General features: G+C 38.5%; 1 protein-coding gene across 1 annotated transcript; it reads left to right on the plus strand.

Moving 5' to 3' along the window:
* Window positions 1-2,697: 2,697 nt before the first annotated feature.
* LOC139724530 (protein-L-isoaspartate(D-aspartate) O-methyltransferase-like) lies at window positions 2,698-21,361 on the plus strand. Its single transcript, XM_071635664.1, has 7 exons — window positions 2,698-3,093; window positions 4,450-4,554; window positions 5,866-5,897; window positions 7,023-7,127; window positions 14,183-14,303; window positions 19,127-19,212; window positions 20,041-21,361. Exons 1-7 carry the CDS (start codon window positions 2,835-2,837, stop codon window positions 20,221-20,223), a joined length of 891 nt encoding a protein of 296 aa, XP_071491765.1. The 5' UTR covers window positions 2,698-2,834; the 3' UTR covers window positions 20,224-21,361.

Consider the following 21,361-nt stretch of genomic DNA (forward strand, 5'->3'; position numbering starts at 1 on the left):
CCAATCAAAACCAAGGATTTTGCTGAAATTGACAAACGCTGATGAAACACCCCCCAGATCTCTATCGGATCAGTGGTCGTGAGTTGATCTTTGTTTTGGAGTTGTTGAATGCAAAATAAACATACTAAAATTACTGCTGCGAATTTCGGTTTGTTCGTTTAATTGTGTGTTTTGAATATAAGCAGGTTTTCAATCCTACTTCCGATCTCCTGAATTTTCCCTCCCCCTTTTTAACACCATTACATATTGATTTCCTGCACTTATAGGTTGAAACAATATTGTCGCGCTATTAATATTATGTAGAATAATATTATTTTGTTGTTGTTGTTGAAAACTCTTTATTTTGCACTAAGAAAGGGGCTTGAGCTAATTTCTAGTGAACTGTCAAGAAATTACTACTATAAATGTGATTCTCACGTTTTTATTGTTTTAATAAAACAATTATAAAATATTTCGCTTGGATATTGGATTTTTGTTCTCTCCCTTTCACAACAGAAATGTATTTATCTTCCATTCGTTATAAATGTTCTTCTCTTCCTTCCCTATACCTCCATTGACATTTCTTACATTTCTTTTACTAGTATTGTATTTGTCGATGACTCCAATCATTTTCATTCCCACAGAGACTCCGGCATTCTTTTACAAACTATCAATGAAGAGTTGAAACACGTTATACACAATGGATACGGGCAAATAAACTATCAATTCACAAAATACTATAAGTTTATGTTTTTTAGTAATTAACTTGAAACACTGCCAGGCAATGTTATGTTTGATGGCACTCCCCTAGAAATGGTTTCATCTATTATCATCATTATTATCATTCCTTGTTGGTTTTTATGTTGACGTCAGTAAGTTGTCTTGGAAATTTCATGTTCATCATTGTTGTAAGATTAAATCCCCCAATATTGGCTCAATAAGTTAAAGCATTTCCCCGCCCATACTTTACTTGATTTATATTACAGTCTTATATTTCCATGTATTAACTATAATAGAAATACCCATCTATATTTTGATTGAAAATGTATTTGTTACAAAAAAAAGACTTTGAGAATTATATCACTTACAACCATGTGGCCAAACTGACGAATTGTTTTTGAAAAGTAAAATTTTGAAGGTTAAAGATTTTAGGACAATTTATGTTTGATTTTAGGGGGGAAAATGAGTTGCCTAAAGTAAAAAAAAACATGTCAGTTTTCATAGATTATGTATCTGACACGAAAATTCAGTGAATTTAATTTTTCTTTACTCCGTACCATCTTTGCCCAGAATACTTATGTTTATACAGCAGGCACCTATTGGTAGACCAAGCTTTTGGAACCAACTGGAAGTGATGATTTAAAAGATGCACCAAGTCTTACTGTGTTTAAGAGAAAATTAAAGATAGTTTTAGTTGATTTTTAGATAACATTTGAGCTACAAATTTTTTCATCTCATCATGTTTATACTTCTTTTTTTGGATATTGATTATATTTGCTCATGCCAATGGATTATAGTGTCTGGCAATAGCCCTGCATGAGTTGCGGACCTCTGCTACCTCTTAGTATAGTCCTTCCCTCCTTCCTTCCTCCTTCTTTACCCCCCCCCCCTCGGCTTCCTTCCTTCTCCCTCTATAACCTCCCCTTCCCGTTCTCTCTTGCTGTTTGTCCTATCTTCCTACGTCTTTGCTTCGCGAGCGTCTTTTGCCTGTGTTTTGTGCGTCAGCATTTACACCAAACTAATTTCAAGATGCAATTACTAAGCAATTACTTTTTCATTCAAAAATAAAGTCATCGTTGCCAAATTACAATTGACCAAAATTGATAATTATGATAGCTTAAGAAAAAAAAAGTACAGTATGACATCCAATACGACCATGACATGCGTAATCATCTTTATTCATTTATTTTTGCGTAAAATAGACAAAATTATTATGCTGACTACCACTGCTTTGTGAAAACATGAAATTTGAAGCTTCGCCTGGTTTGTTGTTGTTGTTGTTGTTGTCGTTGTTGTTCAGGTGGTAAGGCCCTATGTGCGAGTTTGAAGAATCTCTCACGTAGGGCCCTACCACTATTGTATGACAATAAATGGGAGTTCACATTAGTTTGTTCATATTGCAAAATCAGGCAAGCGAATTAATGTCCATTCAAACAAACATGACGCGAGGTTACATGGTTTTTACAATTAAAAAGAAATCAGCATCATTTCCATGGCACCCCTTCCCCCGCTCCTCATGTTACTTTCCATAGGAGGAGCTTTGGAGGAGGGGGAGGGGAGGGGGAGGAGGGGAATCCCCCAGACCATCCATCGGGGGAAACAACCGCGAGCCAATTTATAAAGTGCGTGACCTGTGCATTCCTATTTTTTGTTCGAATCTCCTGTGAAGCCTATTCCGTTTTACTAGCGACCTCTGGCGTGTTGGATTGTTATCTTTTAGGAGATAAAGAGTTGAGTCCTTTATCACATATTTCTTCCGGGTAAGCGTAATAGTTTCTGCTTTTACTAATTTCCTCTCTTTCTTTCTTTCTTTCTTTCTTTTCTTTTGGGGCACGGCATTCTGATTTTCTTTTTGTATTGCCTTTGATTTGCCTGGTGCTACGAGTTTATATTCTTTGCTGGAAGCCAACCACCCTCGGTGCTGCGCGATGTGATAGATCACTAAAAAAAATTACGCTCAAAGTTGGTGGTGATGTGTGGACTAGACTCGACTGAATGTTGCTCAACAATTTCTGAGGGCGCATATTTTTTCGGGAAATGAATCGCCTCCGTAGTGTCATGTTGATATATAACGACCATAACGATATCATAATTGGGTCATAACTAAAAGTGGATGACGTGGAATCGTGTTCCTCATGTCGGGATTTAAATCTGTTGCCAAACAGACTTTCTTCATAATTGTTCTTGTCTGCATAACAAGGTGTGCTGTCGGAGAAGATCATCGGGCTGCCGATGTTGACGTAGGGGGTGGTGAATACTGTGAAAGCGGCAGCTACGGAGAGGACGGCACATGCGAACCTATGGGGGCCGCAGGGGCGCGGTATCTACATCGAGCTGAAATGGCGTGGAGATCGAGCGGCGAATCACACGAGGAACTCATCACGAGGCTACACGGTAAGTGACGAGCTCTCGAGGTGACGGAGTCGAGCTCCAAAATCCGTCACTGATCGAACATGCCTTCCATATAGATCCTGATACTGCACTACCGGGAAATAATGGCCCAACCCCAGCCAGTCCCACCTATTATGATAGTCCCATCCATGCAAGTTGGTGTTAGTGAATCTTATGATGAACTGAAATAAATGTTAATATGGGTATAAATTTACATCCTATAGAATATCTAGATCCATGTATCTGATCTAGAGGTTCTAGATCTAATATATACCAAGGGTAGGATGATAAAACATGTAGGTGTATTCTCTCTAACTTTTGATGTAAGATGTTGCAGTTATGGAAACAGATACAAGACTACAAGAGCGAATCTGTTCTGTTGCTGACAATAACTAAAAACTGGCGGAGCATTTAATATGTCTATGACAGATATCTTCCCTACCAGTGACGTGTGTGCAGTGCCCCAGGGCAGTAGGTAAATAGACATGGTTTTCTGTAATGAGGTATCATTTATAAATTATAGCGCATGTACATTGGCTAAAGATGGTAAGCAACTCGACAGTTTCATGGTCACACGAGACACACATTTCATCATTGTATGAACAATGATAGGGTCTTACTCTTATATGAATCGTTCCTTTGCCAATACAGTACTCCCAAATACTTGATGCCAGGTACTGGGTATTTGTAATTTGTTCTGTGGTGATGATGATGAATGTAGTAATGCCTATTGAATACAATGTTAGAGAGTCATCTGAGTTGACTCGAAATAATGCATGAAGTATGGAGGTGTATCCTATTACCGAACAATTTTTGTTTTATTGCTCCAAACGGACAACATTATGCAATAATTCAGCCAAAAATATCCTTATAGATAATTGAAATGCTGATGACTTCAGCTGTAACGAAAATACTTGAAAAATAAGCCAACTTCTAGAAAAAATCCGTATTTCAAATAACCCTTCCACAAAAGTTGTCTCTTTTTACCGACGCAAATAGTATTGTATTTACCGAACGTGCGCCCTCTGTATGGGGAAATTCGTACGTTGTATTTTCGGTCAATGTTTATTAACGCAGGACAATGAACATCGAAATTTTAGCAATTATTACGTAAATTTGAGGTAAATTACGTTTTGTTTTGTGTTTTGCTGCAGCTTAGCAATTTTCGGCACTGGCTTCCCCTGTCTGTGAGATAACAGCGCGTAGTGCAATAAATGCGTATTCGAGCTGTTGTACGCGCTCCATTGACAAAGTACGCGTTCGGTAATAGGATACCGTTCGGTAATAGGATACCTGACTATACTCCAGTCATAATCCTGTATTCCTTGTGATTTACTCAATGATGGTTCGATCCTCTAGAAAATGGCATCATTAAGACCGAGTCGGTGCTGAAGGCGATGAGAAATGTGGATCGCAAGCACTACAGCACACACTCCCCCTATGCAGACTCTCCTCAAAGTATTGGTAGGTAGCTCTCTTTACATCCCATCCAATATTAAAGGACAAGTTCACCTTCATAAACATAAAGATTGAGAGAATGCAACAATAATAGTAGAACACATCAGTGAAAGTTTGAGGAAAATTGGACAATTGATGCAAAAGTTATGAATTTTTAAAATTTTTGTGTTGGAACCGCTGAATGAGGAGACTACTACAGCTTGTGAGTCATATGCGTACAACAGTATAAAGAAAATGTAAAGAAAATTCAACATATTTTCACTTTTTTCGCATAATAAAAGAGCACTTGACTTGCCTCTTTCTAAAGGCAGGGGGAATGATATTACCCATAACATTTGTCGGTAACGAGTCAGGGGAATGTGTACTTTTTTCAAAAGATGGAATTTTGTGAAATTCTCTTTATATTTTCCTTATATTGTTGTACGCATGTGACATCTAAGTTATTCATACACTGCAGTAGTCTTCTCATCCAGCGGTTACTGCACAAAAACTTCAAAAATTCGTAACTTTTGAACGGATTGTCTGATTTTCCTCAAACTTTCACTGATGTGTTCTACTAATATTGCTACATTCTCTCAATCCTTATGTTTATGAAGGTGAACTTGTCCTTTAAAGTTGCATACTATCCAGCAAACAAATAACGGTAAAATCTCTGCCCAAAAGGCTACAGTATGTAGGTTTCTGTATCAGTTAAATGTTGCTTTACTCTGTTTCTGACTTCAAAAGGAAACAGACCAAACAGGCAAGTGAGAAGAGATTGTGATTGATTGAACAAAACAGCCTGATATATTTATGAAGAGTCCATAATCGCCAACTAACAAGGTCACAGTATTATGAATGAAATTGAGTGGATAACTTGTGTGTGCTACCTTAGTGAGATCCAGCTTTTATCATTCAGTGTCATGTGTAAGTATGTAATTCCTAGATCACACAATCAGTGGCAGTTGCATATTGATGATAGATAGCTGTTATAATTTCATTCACTTGTTATGTTCTTCTTGTTGCTTTATACTTTTCAAGATGCAGACTTTGTATTTGAATGTCACATGTTTTTTGGTGTTTTTTTTTAAACCAAACTCTTTGGCCACATATAAAAGAAAAAAAAAAGCAAGCATGCTTTACAAGATACTAGTGAGTTGATTTTAAACAGTGTTAGATCGTTTAAAGTCTGTTTGTAGTAAAGGCAAGGTACTTTTATTCATTTGTCTATTCATTTCTTACTGAGATGTATGAATGGTAAGGATTTTCTTGAGAAGTTACTCAGAATGTGTAACTGAAACACTTTCTGCCCTACTATGTCTCCTCATTCTCTTTCAGGTTATGCAGTGACTATAAGTGCACCGCATATGGTAAGTGTTTGATTCAACACTCTTGGAGATGGCCTAGAGTTGATTAATACAGAGTACCTTAAATTATACATTATTATTCTGAGACATGTGAAGCTTTTGAGCTAGTGATGTGGAGCTTAAAGGACAAGTTCACCTTCATAAACATAAGGATTGGGAGAATGTAGCAATATTAGTAGAACACATCATTGAAAGTTTGAGGAAAATCGGACAATCCGTTCAAAAGTTATGAATTTTTGAAGTTTTTGTGCAGTAACCGCTGGATGAGAAGACTACTGCAGTGTGTGAAAAACTTAGATGTCACATGCGTACAACAATAATAAGGAAAATATAAAGAGAATTTCACAAAATTTCATCTTATGAAAAAAGTACACATTCCCCCGACTCGTTACCGACAAATGTTATGGGTAATATTATTCCCCCTGCCTTTAGAAAGAGGCAAGTCAAGTGCTCTTTTATTATGCGAAAAAAGTGAAAATATGTTGAATTTTCTTTATATTTTCTTTATACTGTTGTACGCATATGACTCACAAGCTGTAGTAGTCTCCTCATCCAGCGGTTCCAAAACAAAAAAATTAAAAATTCATAACTTTTGCATCGATTGTCCAATATTTCTCAAACTTTCACTGATGTGTTCTACTAATATTGTTGCATTCTCTCAATCGTTATGTTTATGAAGGTGAACTTGTCCTTTAAAGCTGTGAAATAGTGTAAGAATTGCATTGATATGTAAAGCAAAAACCAAATAGATGCAAAAGTGACTACTGCTGTTTGTTTACTTTTGATTGCATCAGAAGCCAAGAATTGCATAGATGCTGAATGCCAGTTGAAGAAATAAGGTGAAACTTCAATGGAAAAGTAAGATTTGTTTGTAGTAGTAGCAGTGGTAGTAGGACTAGTAATGATGATGAGGATAATTTTTGTTGTAATTGGAGTGCTATGATGTAAGTTTAGTCCTAATAGCGATACTGATAATGATGATGGTGATGGTAATAATGATAAGGATTATGTAAGTTATGATGATGATATGGTCTCTTTGCCCTCCGGGGTAGCCTCGTCAATATTGATACTAATTCATTCAAAGGGTCCTGCTCCTATCATTGGAACTATTTTTAATGTTCTTTCTAGCATGCCCATGCTCTAGAGCTGCTACGGGATCACCTTGCCCCAGGCAAGACTGCACTCGATGTAGGTTCAGGCAGTGGCTATCTGACTGCTTGTATGGCACTCATGGTAAATAACATCTCCTTGGATTCTGAACTAAAACATAAATCACCCCATGTACACTGTAGATCTATAAAGGCAAATGCATAGTCCAGATTCTGGACGTTTTCTTATCATTACGCATCCACGCGCGCTCCACAGCTTATCGCGCTATCCCCTATAACCGCTCGATATCGATGAGGGCGCCAACAAACCTGTCCGAAAAAAACGTCCAGAATGGTTTGACAGTGCGTAGGGTCAAAAGTTCATAATAGGTATGCTGACGTAATGCCTTATCTCTTGCAAGCTCATGCGTATGCATGAAAACTAAGGGATCGATCACAGAAAAGAGTTCTGTGGGATCGATTGATCTGCAGCCAGCTGTGTGCATTGCACCGTGAATACAGTGCGATCTGCAACAATTGCTAATTATGTGCACAGAGATGCCTGCATTTTTGCGCAACACACGTTATCACAATCAAAGAGCCAACTCTTTGATCACAATGCAATGCGATACTCAGTGCTTCAGTGATCCGTACCATGCATTGTTGCAAGCTGATTCGTACGTTTTTGACTGGCTGAAAGTTATGGTTGCAGTCATCTAGGACCTACTTTCACGTGGTGTTTTGGATTTTGTTGTGCCCCGATTCGATGATGACTTGAATATTATTCTTGAGATTGGAAATGACGAGCAACAAATCGCCAGCTCGCCGATGTATGATTTGTGATGTGCCACTTCTAACGTCCAAACACTACATAAAACTGCAAAAAACTCTGTGAAGGTCGCGAGATGTGGACCTCAAGAAAAGTTGGAAGATTTGTTTGGCGATGTTATTGTTGGTAAAGGGGATCATATGTTTTTGGTTTTTTTTTGGGGGGGGGGGGAGGATTGCGCCAATCATATTCATTAAAGGAAATAATTTTGTCATCAAATATTCTTCATTAATAATATTGTATGATGAAATATTCAGAAATTAAAGAAATACTTTAATTGACAAAGGTACTTGTATACACCTGTTTTCACTATTATCTGGCCCACTAAATAACAATGTAATTTTGTAATGTAAGCTCAGGGCTGTGAGATGTGGGTTCTATGAACCGGTACTCGGCTATGGTATACAAGATATCTTAGCATATTCAGGGGTGGTGGAGGTGAAGGGGATACATTACACAATTTGTAGTGCAAAGTTTTGAAGTACATGTAAGGAACCAGAAAGTGCCTTTTTTGTTTGTTCTTTTCCCCAAATGTTAGTAGAGAGCAGTCTAAATTTAAAGAATTGCGCTAAGTTTGTAAAACTTATATCATTTTATTACCACTTCATGTAGGGCCTACTGGGCAGTTAAACCGAAACTATTCGCTTTGATAATTATTTCTATAACAGAGACAATCAGACCAATATCCCTGTTGTAAGAATACCCTGTTACTCAGTCTTTGTTTGTTAGTCTTCATGATAATAAAGCTAAATTTAGTAAACCAAGATGAAGACGCTTAAGAGCATTTTTGCTACAGAGATATTGGTCCATTTGTCTCTGGCATTACAGAAGTGAACAGTTTTGGTTGAACTGCCCTTCTGCATATGCATATATATATATATATATATATATATATATATGACATCCAATCATATCTTCCTTTTTTTGTTGCAAACCATACCTACATTTGCTCAAAATAGTAGCTCCAGGTAAATAAGTAGGCCTATTCATATCAAAAGACAGTCTGACAGAGCAACTTGTTTGTTTCTAATTCACAAACATTTAAGGGGTAATCAGCGTGAAATTATGCTTGGGAAATGTGTGGGCCATGCACACAACACACACAAATGCATACACGCACGTGCACACACACACACACACACAAACAAACATACACAAACACATGCACACACACACACACACACACTCACATGTTAGCAATTTTATTAAACCACCTATTACAAATCACATCCAAATTAAAACATTGTACATGTACTTTGTACATACAGCTGTACAGTGTAGTAGACTTTACTTTTTTCCACGTTTATGGCAGGTGATTATTGGTAAATAAGTTTAGATTTTTTTTTCAGTGTTGAGGTGTGGTCAGGAAATACATCAATTTACCACTATTGTACTTTGAAATGTACAATGTATACGGTGTGCATGTACACTGTACATGTGCAATATATGTACTGTTAAATACACTGTGTAGTGTATAGTAAGAGCAGACAGCAAAGTGAAAACAAATGGACTACGAGTAGTGCAATTTGAACATATGTATAATTTGTACATTATTAATCACATTAGGCCTACTTCTTAAGCACTTATTATAAAAATTTGGCCATGATGGTAAAACTGTTAATGTTGTACCAACTACCAAGGAAGTTTCAAAGCTAGCATCCCACTCCCAACTGTCAATAATGAGTTCAAAAAGTTGTCACTCTGGGAAGGACGTTCAAAATAATTCCTCAGGTGTATAAGTGTCTTTAAAGTTGTATATTCTGTGCCACCATGTACTCATAAGGAACTGAAATTAAATGTTCTATAGTTGATAAAATATTAGGCATATTTCAGTTGTTTCTCCATGCTCTTGAAATTCCTTCATTATACACTTTCATTTGTACATGTACATGTACAAGTACTGTAATATACAATACATTTACTGTATATAATTCATGATAGTTCATGATCATTGTTCAACAACAGTGCATTATTTCAAACAAAATACATTGTAAACTGTTTGACTCTGAATTTTGATGTCAGAGAAATAATTTGATATGTCACATTTCAGTCTGATTACCATGTGTAGTAGACTCTCATTACACATCAAAAACACAGGATTAACACAAACTGGTTACAAGTTATGACAAAGAAATCTTCCTGGTCCCACTGTAGATTTTTTTTTTTTTCATTTGTTGTGTTTTACAACAATTCTTGTTAAAAAAATGCTTTAAAGGTTAAAAAAAGAAAATAAATTCATTGCTACACAGTTCAAACTACAGGTACAAATGTTCATGTGCATTAAAAGAACTAGTTTTATTTTTATCAAAATGGGCCAAAGAACATACTGTACTTCTCATGAGTGATTTTGTATGTAAAGAAAGTATATGTAAACAAGTTCTTGGTAGCTGTACAACTCAAAAACATACTCTACACATGTGTACACTTTCCTGTACATGCATGCATAGATGAACATGCGATGTACAATTACATGTGCAGACAAACAGCATAACAGTTCAATTTTCGAACACCCACCCAAACACCCAAAACACACAGCCCATCCCCACTTGGCATGGTCTGTATGTACATGTACATGTAATCCACTACATCACAAAAACACAACCTTGAACTAAAATATTTCAACTTTTCCATTATTTTATCACTTGTAATTATGATATCTACCCATCAACATGTCCAATGAAATGAAAATATTTCACGCCTAAAAAACAAAGTACAGTATGAAAAGTAGGAGTGTACAAATGTACATTGTATTTGCATAGTGAATAAGAGCAAGGTACAGTAATTGCAGTGATAAAAGGAAAATTATTGTACATGTAGCATGGAACTGCAAAAATTTAGGTACACCAGAAACCAGTGTACCAACCACTCACCATTACAAACCTTAAGGAGGAAAAACACCCACAGTGGATTCATATGAATTCTCTAAAAACAATTTTAAAAGCCCAAAGGTACAACTTACAAGCTACATGTACACATGTGTACGTAACATTTTTCAGTTATAAAAAAAAAATCTGAGCTACGATGTACAGCTGTACATGATTCTTCATGTTACCAGTATATCTGATAAGGCCTGAAAATTGAGTGTTTTTAAAAAGTGGATATAATCGTCTAGATCACTTGGGCATTCACACAAAACCGCACTGTGTACGCTGCTTACGTCAACACCCAGGCCAGACGCAATGGTAGCAATCAGAACTCTGATTTCACCATCTGTTGCCAATATGCAGATGCTGTCAACAATTTCCTTTTGGATATCAGTTTCCGTGTTCCGGTGGTACATAAACTTATTAACATACCTGTGGCAACCTTCTGGAAGCAGTGCCATAAAGGTTGCGTACACATTACTGCACATTTTTATCATCCTTTCACAACATGCACCATGGGTCTTCAAGTCATCTGCCAGCCACTTGAACATTGTATCTAAATCTCTTGCAGCAGACTTGACAACATGTTTTATATTTTGCTTGTCCGGCAACTGATTTACCCACACATAATTGCGAAGACCAAAGTTTTCGATGATACCGCTAAGCACATCTCTGGTTGCAGTGGCTGTCAGGACATCAGCAGGACTGACGACTTGAGTTTCGATCGTAATTCACCCAATTTTCCATACGCTGCTCGAAATGCTTTGGTGTCTCCAGATGCGGTCCCCCTATTTGAAAAATAAGAAAAAAAAAAACATTTTCTACATTGCACATAAATGATTTTAATAATGCCTGCAGTCTCTACAATGCATATCGCAGAGCCATAAGACTGCATAATTGTAATCTATAGATGAACAAGTATGAGTACATTTGCATACTGAAGCATGTTCCTATTTGAGTTTTTTCTCAATGTACATGCCCATGAAGAATTAGTCTGAGGGCCATAGCGTGTGTCTCGATCGCTCCTCAGAGTAGAGGAGCAAAGCTGACGAGACAAAGGCTGTGGCTCACAGACTAAAGCTATGAAAAGGCAGTAGGCCTATGTGTAATTGCATTTGTATGCAAGAAAGTTACAGTAGTTACTGTACTGTACAAAACAATAAAACCAGTGCAGTTACGGTGTTAACAATTTATCACAATAATTACACAGGATTTAACTCGGTACACCTAGGAACACTCACAAGAGTAGTACCGGTACTGTAGTAGAAGCCTGACATGTGTTTACCCTACCCGGCCCAGAGGCCAAACATTACTACATTTAGTTTTACAATCATTTTTTGTCGTTCAACTAGGGGCCTACAGTTACAGTTTGTAATTCAAGACAAGAGACACGTAATGAAAGTTGCCTCCTTGACGAATCATTTTTAGAAACTGGATAGATCTTTATGATTAGCTTACCGCTACTCTAGGTAGGCCGCTTGAGTCTTTGACTTTGTCAAGCAGGCCAAGCAAGATCCATAGCCCTGCTCATCTGGTCCGAAATTAAAGACTTCAAAGGCATGAAAACAAAAGCCACAGCTTTCGGAGAGTCTGGTCCATCATGTAGATCTAGTTTGCGAAGAATATCAACGCATAACGGTGCAGCTTGGAAGCTTGGAACACCACACTATTGCTGAAAACCAGTCGGCAGGGAGATAAACAAACCATGACCATGCACGGAGAAACGAGTACGTGTACGTGTAGGGACTTCTAAGTTCTGGTTCTGCTGCTGCTCCCCGAAACCGTCAACGAATCCAAGCTTCTCAGTAGCACATTGCATTGTATGCTCTTCTCATTATCACTGTCAGAAAAGCGACGCGGAGACGCTGATGTTGACATCCATTGATCATGTAAACAAGATTTGGAGGAAATACTTGAAATGCTGCACAGATTTTGGTCGGAAAACGCAAGACTCGGAATCAATACGAAAAGCACATTGCACATGCTGTATGCTGTACACGCGATCCGGGGGTTCCCCGATCGAGCTAAGCCACCTCCTCGGCCTCGAAATTGACATGTACGATAGGTCACGATGCTTTAAATGGGCGAATACTTTTTCTGTACGTGTTTATCAATTTTTCATTTGTAATTTCTAAATTATTATTTTTTGTCGAAAAATGGATTTAAAATGTTGATAATTGTGATATTTATAATTTAATTTATAACAATTATGGGAACGAGTAGAAGTTAGTCTTAATCTTACGCACGGTTTATGTACGTTCTAATTTCATTCTCCTCTTATGATCTCTAAGATAGATTATTTGAGCAAGTTTTGATAAAAAGAAAAATAATTTTGACATTCCATTAATAAATGTTGAGAATAATACAAATATCGGCGTAAAATACGTATCTTATATTGCTAAATGCAATATACCTGTTTGCAATAAGACTACAAGATTAAAGATCGATCGACTTTTTTCGATCCCGCAAATTGCCTGCTGGACGCGATTTCATCGGCCAATCAGGATGCTCGAAATGAATGAGGGAGTGGGGGTGGGCAAAACTGCGGAAAATCTCTTTGGGGTGGGGCCATTTTTTTCCGAAATATTTCGGGGAGACTTGGCAAACCAGACTGGACTGTTTTGGAGGTCGAGATGCGTGCGTGCGCGGCAAATTAATACAAGAGCGTACGGTGGGGCATACGCGTGCTGTAGCGGTGTGTGCGCGCGGTAAATGATCACACAAAACAGTCCAGGCAGTGGACTAGCAAATGCACAGAATTCAAGTTCCATCAACAAAAATATTTTTCAAACTACTTTAACAGTTTGTCATGTATTGGAGTTAGAGTGGTTGCTATTAGCTTCATTATTGAAGACGATGACAAATCATCACAGGTTTCCATGTCCTGCTGAAAAATGGTATGAACTTCAATATGAACTTAAATGTCAAAAGATAGAAGAATCAACAAAAAGAGGAGTATGAGGGGATAATGTGTAAATGCTGTCATGAGCCGCATTTCTGAAAGTAATGTCTCCAGCAAATTATAGCTAATAACAATCTAACCATGGTTCAGTTGAAGTTCAGAAATGCAGATGACTTGATATATACCTGGTAAAACTAATCCTGTTCGAGTGAAATAAAGATTCACTAGAAATTTCCTTCCCTAGTTTCTTTAGTGCTCCTGTATGTCAAATCGCCTCATGAACAATAGACTGTTTTCGTAATGTATTCAAATTTATGGATATTTCATTCTAGAGCTATTCCATTAGCCTGCTCCTCTTAAATTAAATTAAATTGCTGGAATCCAGTTTGCATATATTATTTGTTGCTATGTCGGACACGCCTCAGACAAGCATTCAGGTTGTCAAGAGCAACCTTTTTTAAAAGGTATGTCATGAAATTTGAATATGTTATGAAACCGCTTATTGCTCTTTAAGATTTAAATTGTCATTTTGATGGGTATTGGTATACTATCTTTATCATCTTTATTCTCTTTGTTTTCTATTTTCTTTGTCCATTTCTTCACAGGTTGGCCCTACAGGCAAAGTAGTAGGTATTGATCACATCCAGGAACTTGTAGATAAATCTAGGAAGAATATTGAAAAGGACAATCCAGATCTACTAAGATCAGGAAGAATTGAACTAGTAGGTAAGTTGTCTATTTTTATTGAAAGTGTAGTCACCATTTCTGTAGTCATCCCACACATCTTGAGAAATTGTGATAGTTGATGCTTTGCAAAATTTCAGACTTTTTAGCTCACCTGAGCCGAAGGCTCAAGTGAGCTATTGCGATTGCTCTTTGTCCGGCGTCCGTCGTGCGTCATCCGTCGTGCATAAACTTTTTACATTTTCATCTTCTTCTTGAGAACCCCATGATCTGACCGATTTTCACCAAACTTGGCAGGTAGCATCCCTAGGGGGACAGGATCTCAATTTGTTCAAATGGGTACCATGCCCCTCCTGGGGGGCCCCCAGAGGGGCCCAAACCCCCCAAAAGTAAGAAATCTTTAAAAATCTTCTTCTCTAGAACCAGAAGTGATAGAGCTAAGTTAGTACTATGAGTTAGTACATTGATGACTGTAGTTTCAAGTTTGTTCATAGTGGAATCAGGGGTGCCCCCCTTGGGACCCAGGGGAGGGGGATGGGGAGGGGTCCTAATGGGGCCCAAATTGTACATTTTCATTTTTTAAAAAAAATGCCATTATGAATTTTCACCAAACTTGGCAGGTAGCATCCCTAGGGGGATAGAATCTCATTCCCATCAAATGGGCACCATGCCCCACCTGGGGGCCCAGGGGGCCTAAATTAGGGCCTAACTTGTAATTTTTCATCTTTTTCTTGAAAACACCCTTATGAATTTTCCCCAAACTTGGTAGGTAGCATCCCTAGGGGGATAGAATCTCAATTCCATCAAATGGGCACCATGCCCCACCTGGGGGCCCCCGGGGGGCCCAACCCACCCCCCAGTAAGGAATCTTTAAAGATTTTCTCTAGAACCAGAAGTGATTGAGCTAAGTTAATACAATGAGTCAGTATATTGATGACTGTTGTTTCAAGTTTGTTCATGGCAGAATCAGAGATGCCCATTCCCCCCTTGGGACCCCCCCCCCCCCCCTTGGGACCCAAGGAAGTGGGGTGGAATGGGTCCAAATGGTGGTGTGAATTGTACATGTTCATAATCGTTGAAAAACCCTTTGATGAATATTCACCAAACTTGACAGGTTGCATGCCAGGGAGTTAAGATCTCAATTTGTTCAACAGGGCAGCATGCTCCCTTTGGGGACCTGAGGGGGCCTAATCCCCCCAACATTAAGGAATATTTACAATTCTTCTCAAGAGCCAGACTTGATAAAGCAAAATTACTTTGTGTTTGTATATTGGTGACTGTAATTCCAAGTTTGTTCATTGCAGTGCCCCCCCCCCCCAAAAAAAAAAAAAAAAAAAAAAAAAATTGGGGGGGGGGGGGGGGGGGGGGGAGGGAGGCAAACGCACCTCCGAAATTAAGGAATATTCAATAATCTAATTCTCCAGAATCAAAAGTGATACGGCTTTCAGTCTTTTTTTTTCAAAACTGGATAGTCCAACATTCTATAAAGTACAGTGTACCTTGCAGGTATTTTTATGCCTCCGCCACGAAGTGGTGCCGGAGGCATTATGTTTTCGGGTTATCCGTCCGTCCATCCGTACGTCCGTCCGTACGTCCGTATTTACGTACGTACATCCGAACGTCCGTACGTATGTCCGCATTCGTTTACGCGATAACTTGAGTAATATTGACTGCAATTTTACCAAACTTGGTCCAAGTATAAAGTGTGATGGGGCAATTACTCGATTAGATTTTTGGGTTAAATCGGCCAAAGGCCAAAGGTCAAAGGTCAAGGTCAAGGTCAAATCATGAAATTATATCTGTTTACGCGATAACTCAAGACTGGATCAAGCAAATTTTACCAAACTTTGTCTGAGGATGATGTATGGTGGGACAATTACTTGACCAATTTTTGAGTGAAATCGGACAGAGGTCAAAGGTCAAAGATCGAGGTCAAATCCTGAAATTTATCAGTTTACGTGATAACTCAAAACTGGATGAAGCAGCTTTCACCAAACTTGGTCCAAGGATGATGTATTATGGGGCAATTAGTTGAGTAGATTTTAGTGACATTGGCAAGAGGTCAAAGGTCAAAAGGTCAAGGTCAAATGCTAAAAATGTTGCTAGTTCCTCCATATCCGTGCAATGCCTGAAGGTATTTTCTTGAAACTTAGTGTAGACATGTTCTACTGCATAAAGATTCTCCAAAGAGTTTCATGTCATAAGGTCAGAGGTCAAAAGGTCAAAGGTTAGGTGGAAATGTTACAATTTCACTTTTCTCGCAAATGGTTCAATGTATCTTCATGGAACTTGGTACATACACATGTACTGACTGGCAGGGATTATCTAGGGAATTTAGGGGTCATGGGTCAATAGTCAGGGGTCAAAGGTCAAGGTCAGCTCTTCAAAATTTTACTATTTCCCTCATTTACTGGTATATGCAATGCTTGCATTATAATTTTTAAAATTTTATATACATGTATTACCTAATGGAGATTCTCTTGGAAATTTCCTGCCAGAAGGTCAAAGGTTAAGGGTCAAGGCCAGGTTTAAATGCAAAAAAAAAAAATATTTTATACTGTAATTACACTCTTTCTTCATACCTTGAAAATTACTCAATGCGTAAACTTATAAAAGGGTCAGTCAGAAGTCAAGTAAAAATCCTCAATTCCCCAAATACATATACCTGCACTCTTTAATAGACAATTATAGCAAACCTAGTTCAAGGAAAGTGAACATTCAAGATATTTCTGACAAACCTGTCATTTCAATGTTTTGCCAGTTACAACTGTATGTGAAACTGTCATCACACATTGTGAAGACATTGCACTATACACCTATTGGGAGAATCATGCATTATGGCGGAGGCATCAGTCGCCATAGCGACATTTCTTGTTACCAGTGTGATGGAATATGCAAATGGACACCATGCCCCCAGCTCTCAAAGCTACCCCACCACAAGTTTCCAATGTTCTCAGGTAAGAGTCTGCCAGAATGCATGGAAGGTGAACTTGCGATACTCAGGTGAGCACGAGACCCCCGGGTCTCTTGGTTTGTTTTGTTTTTGTCTCAGGAGACAATTTAAGATCAGTCAATCAAAAATCAAATCAAGTCAAATAAAGATCAAAACAGAATTTTACAGAATGTATCATTTTGTCACCCTAAGTGGATTTGATGTATTGTGCAATATTCTACACTTTGTTTAAGTTGCATGTAGTGTTACCTTGGTTGTCTTCATCATAAACTGTGGCAACTTAAATTCCATAAATTTTTAAGCTTATGCCTGATTATGCTGAAACTGCTGTTTTGCCTGTCTGACTTTACTCTAGATATTAAAGTCAATTTGAACAAAATTTGGCATTGCATTTTGACTGTACCTAAGGGCAGAATAGCTACAAAATATTTAGCCTTTCAAGGGTACAGAATATATTCTGTGCATCCAGAGATGGATTCATGGCATGCATTAGTGATCACCACAGAAAGCGTAGTGACTCAAAGGCTGTAGCGTTGTATACAGCCTTTATTATAGAATGGGTAGCGAGAATCCCGCGATCTGATTGGTCGAGAGCTATGTGTTGATTTTTGCTGGCCGCACGCTGAGTCTAGTCGTCACAGTGGTAAATATGTTATCGCGCACTTGTAGCAAGAGTAAGCGCACTTGTAACAAAGGTTCGCGCACTAAGCAAGCGTTCGCGCACTAAGCAAGCGTTCGCGCACTAAGCAAGCGTTCGCGCACTAAGCAAGCGTTCGCACACTAAGCAAGCGTTCGCGCACTCAGTACGAGACGCCTATTGGCTAAAACAACCATGCATCAGTTTTTACTGGATGCATGGCTGGCTGTGCGTCCAGTAAAAACTGATACATGCTCGTTTACAGCATGCCAAAAGGAAATGCATCCAGTAGTTTTGTCATCGAGTAACATGATAGAAAAATGGGTTTTTGGCAAGAAAATTACCTATTCTATAAATCAGATGACGCACATGTCTTTTCGTGCGTCAGTCGGAATATAGTGTGCATGCTGTAACTATGGAATTTAGCCTAAACCCACTCGGCTTCGCCTCGTGGGTTAAGCATTCCATAGTTACCTTATGCACACAATTCCGACTGGCGCACTCAGACCTGTGCGTCATTTGTATACTGATGGACACATATTGCTGCCCTGCCAAATTGGCATTGTGTAGCAAATGATAATGGCTTGATTTGTTGTTGTATTTTCTTTGTTTTTTACTTTCTTTACGGGTCCATCTTGAAGAGAAGTATATTTTTCGGGTTGTTCATCCATTTTTTTTTTCATCCAGTTGTTTTGCAAAATGATATTGGACAATGGTCACTGTACCATGATAGAAAAAAGTGATTTCCAGCCATTACTTCAGCTGGGAGTCTCAGGGTCAGTGGTCAAGATCAATGAATTTCAGTAAAATGTAAATGCAGTCTGGCTGAATGCATGACTTTCAGCATAATTTTGTGCAAGAGGATTGTGTAAGGTTGAAGCATCTTAGTCAACTTAGCGCTGCAGTCGAGTTGCTCTCATTTTGATACTTTTCAAGATCAATTTTTAATATGTTTGATGAGTCTTCAAATGAATGTTTGATGAAGATGCATATGTACATATTTGTTGTTTTGTTTTGTTTTGTTTTGCTTTTACCAGGATGCTTAATTTTTACATTATAGAAAGCTAATCCACCAGTAGTTTCATTCAATTAGTTTGTATAGTATATCTCTTAGTTGGAATTGCCCTATTGTTGTTGTTCATCTCCATCCTGTTGCTATGGCAATGAGAGTCACTGCCTGAAAGAAAGATGAAATTTGGACTGTTAGCAATGGTCAGGTAGGTACTTGTATCACATTGACCTCCGCCAATCGTTTATGTCAAATTTATTCCTCAGTCGGAGACGGGCGGCAGGGTCATGTACCGGGTGCCCCGTATGATGCTATACACGTTGGTGCGGCAGCCCCTACATTACCGAAAGCAGTAAGTCTCACATCTCAGCCGTGTTCATGTGTCTGTTTAAGGGTATGTGTGTGTACATGTATATGTGTACATTGTATATTTATGAATGCATGTGTATATGCATATCGATATGTATGTTTGTATGTTCTATGTATGTAGGTATGTAATTATGATAATGTGTAGGTATGTACGTAAGTTTGCATGTGTGTGTGTGTAAATGCATATGTATGCTTATTTATCATTTTCTCTTTAATGGGGACTGGTAAATACCTTAGATTCTCAAAGAAAACAAAAATCCAGGAAAATGTGATTCCTTATTTTGAAAGTGAGCTAATGATAGATACATTTTTGAAGGTTATCAATTAGTTACCAAATACTATTTAAACAAGAAGCTTTCCATTGTGTGGTTGTCATTGAAGTACTGGATTTTAGTGATTAATTTGGTGTTTCGGGTAGTAAAGCTCATCTAGATGACCTCCAAACTATACCAAAAAAAAAAAAAAAAAAATGCAGTTGGCCTCCTGGTCTGAACACTGAATTTTGTGACATATTTGAAAATGTAAGGTAAGATAAAACTGCCTTCAGCATTTGAATTAAGGTGTCAAAGCATTTGTATAAATTTGAATTTTTTGATTGCTTACAAGTGTTCACACATAATATGTGTGAACGATTGTAAGCAATCAAAAAATTCAAATTCATATGAAATTGGTTAGAACAAAAAGGTGTGTGAACATCACTGTCAGTTTGCATGGTGAATTTTACTCTGCAGTTATATAACAAAATAATCAAGGCTTTGCATTTGAAATAGCATTGATGTACCCATCTTGTGTGCCTGAATTGTCTCTGCAGTTAATAGAGCAGCTGAAACCTGGAGGTCGTCTGATCATCCCAGTGGGGCCTCAAGGGGCCAGCCAAAACCTGGAGCAGTATGACAAGAAAGAGGATGGCCAGATCACCAAGAAGACCCTAATGGGTGTGGTCTACGTCCCCCTCACGAGCAAAGACCAGCAGTGGCCGGGGCGATGGAAGTAAGGAGGAGGTGCGTGGTGTTGCAAAATCAGCTGGACATTGCATTATCAAATTTTTTTTCTTTCCTTTTGGTTCTTTATTTTCTCTTTCACTTTTCTTTGTTGATTTCTCATGCCCTGCTGCTGTATCTGGAGGAAAGTTTTGTTTGTTAAGTGCATGAAGGATTGCAGTGCAAGAGTGTTTAAGGTAATCAACAGGAAATATATCTGCTCCGGAAGATCGGTAGTGTGTACAGCATTGGACTTTGTGCGGATGGAGCAAAGATGGTGATGGCATTGGTGTCCACGCAACTTTGCTCTCGTGATTTATCGACCATGTTGGCTCTGTTTTATTACTGCGATTGAGAAGGGACGAGTTGTGTGGAGTTTTAATACCCTCTGGGTTGTACCAACCATCATGTAGTGATTTGTAAAGTCACTGAAGATTGTACTTCAGGAGGTGGGTAGAGAATGTGTTTCAGGGTTTGGAACTCTGGTGTAAGAATGTCAAAATATGTGTGACTGTGGCATTAGATCTTAATGAACCCACTGGATTTTCAGCCAGCGCCAAGGTGTAAGTTCTGTAGGTACAGATTTATTTGCAGATTGAAGTTAAGAAACAGGAGTTGACGCCCAATGCCAAGATTTCTCTACAGGCAACAAATAAAAGCGAGGTGCGTGGGAATCGCCTAAAGAATGGAATCAATCAAGCATACGATACCAGCCGTCAAGATCAATCAGTCGACATAGACAATGACTGTGTGTCTATTGTGAGTGAACAAGAATGTAGCACTCGTCTTTGTGCTAGTAAACATGAATGTGACTATCCATTAGAAGTAAGTTTACATGGGCGTGGCATGCTAAGAGTTAAAGGGATACACCCCTCAGAGAAAGCTATGTGACCCGAGAAACCGTGCAATGGATATACGCAAAGATTTAGTCAACATCGGACACGTATTAAAAGGGTTCTGTCCATCTTCAGGTCAGCACTGCAAGGTCGTCTACCGCAGCAATCTTATGGAAGGAAATCTATTCATCTGGATGATGGAGAACGCTTGTTTTCATGGATTGCCTCGAGGGTGTGGTCCAGGGGTTCCTCCAAACCACCTCAAGGAGCTGGTCTGTCACCATGATAGACTTGAAAGAGCAATCATACGCTACAA

This window comes from Diadema antillarum, unplaced genomic scaffold (assembly GCF_040938485.1).
Source record: "Diadema antillarum isolate AM-2024a unplaced genomic scaffold, OU_Dant_1.0 scf00000220, whole genome shotgun sequence".
NCBI lineage: Eukaryota > Metazoa > Echinodermata > Echinoidea > Diadematoida > Diadematidae > Diadema > Diadema antillarum.

Bases quoted from the DNA above. Each gene is read 5' to 3' on its own strand.
- LOC139724530 (XM_071635664.1), top strand. From the start codon at position 2,835: ATGTCGGGATTTAAATCTGTTGCCAAACAGACTTTCTTCATAATTGTT. The intron at 7,128-14,182 runs GTAAATAACATC...ATTTCTTCACAG, and splicing joins CTGCTTGTATGGCACTCATG to GTTGGCCCTACAGGCAAAGT. The intron at 14,304-19,126 runs GTAAGTTGTCTA...TTTATTCCTCAG, and splicing joins AGGAAGAATTGAACTAGTAG to TCGGAGACGGGCGGCAGGGT.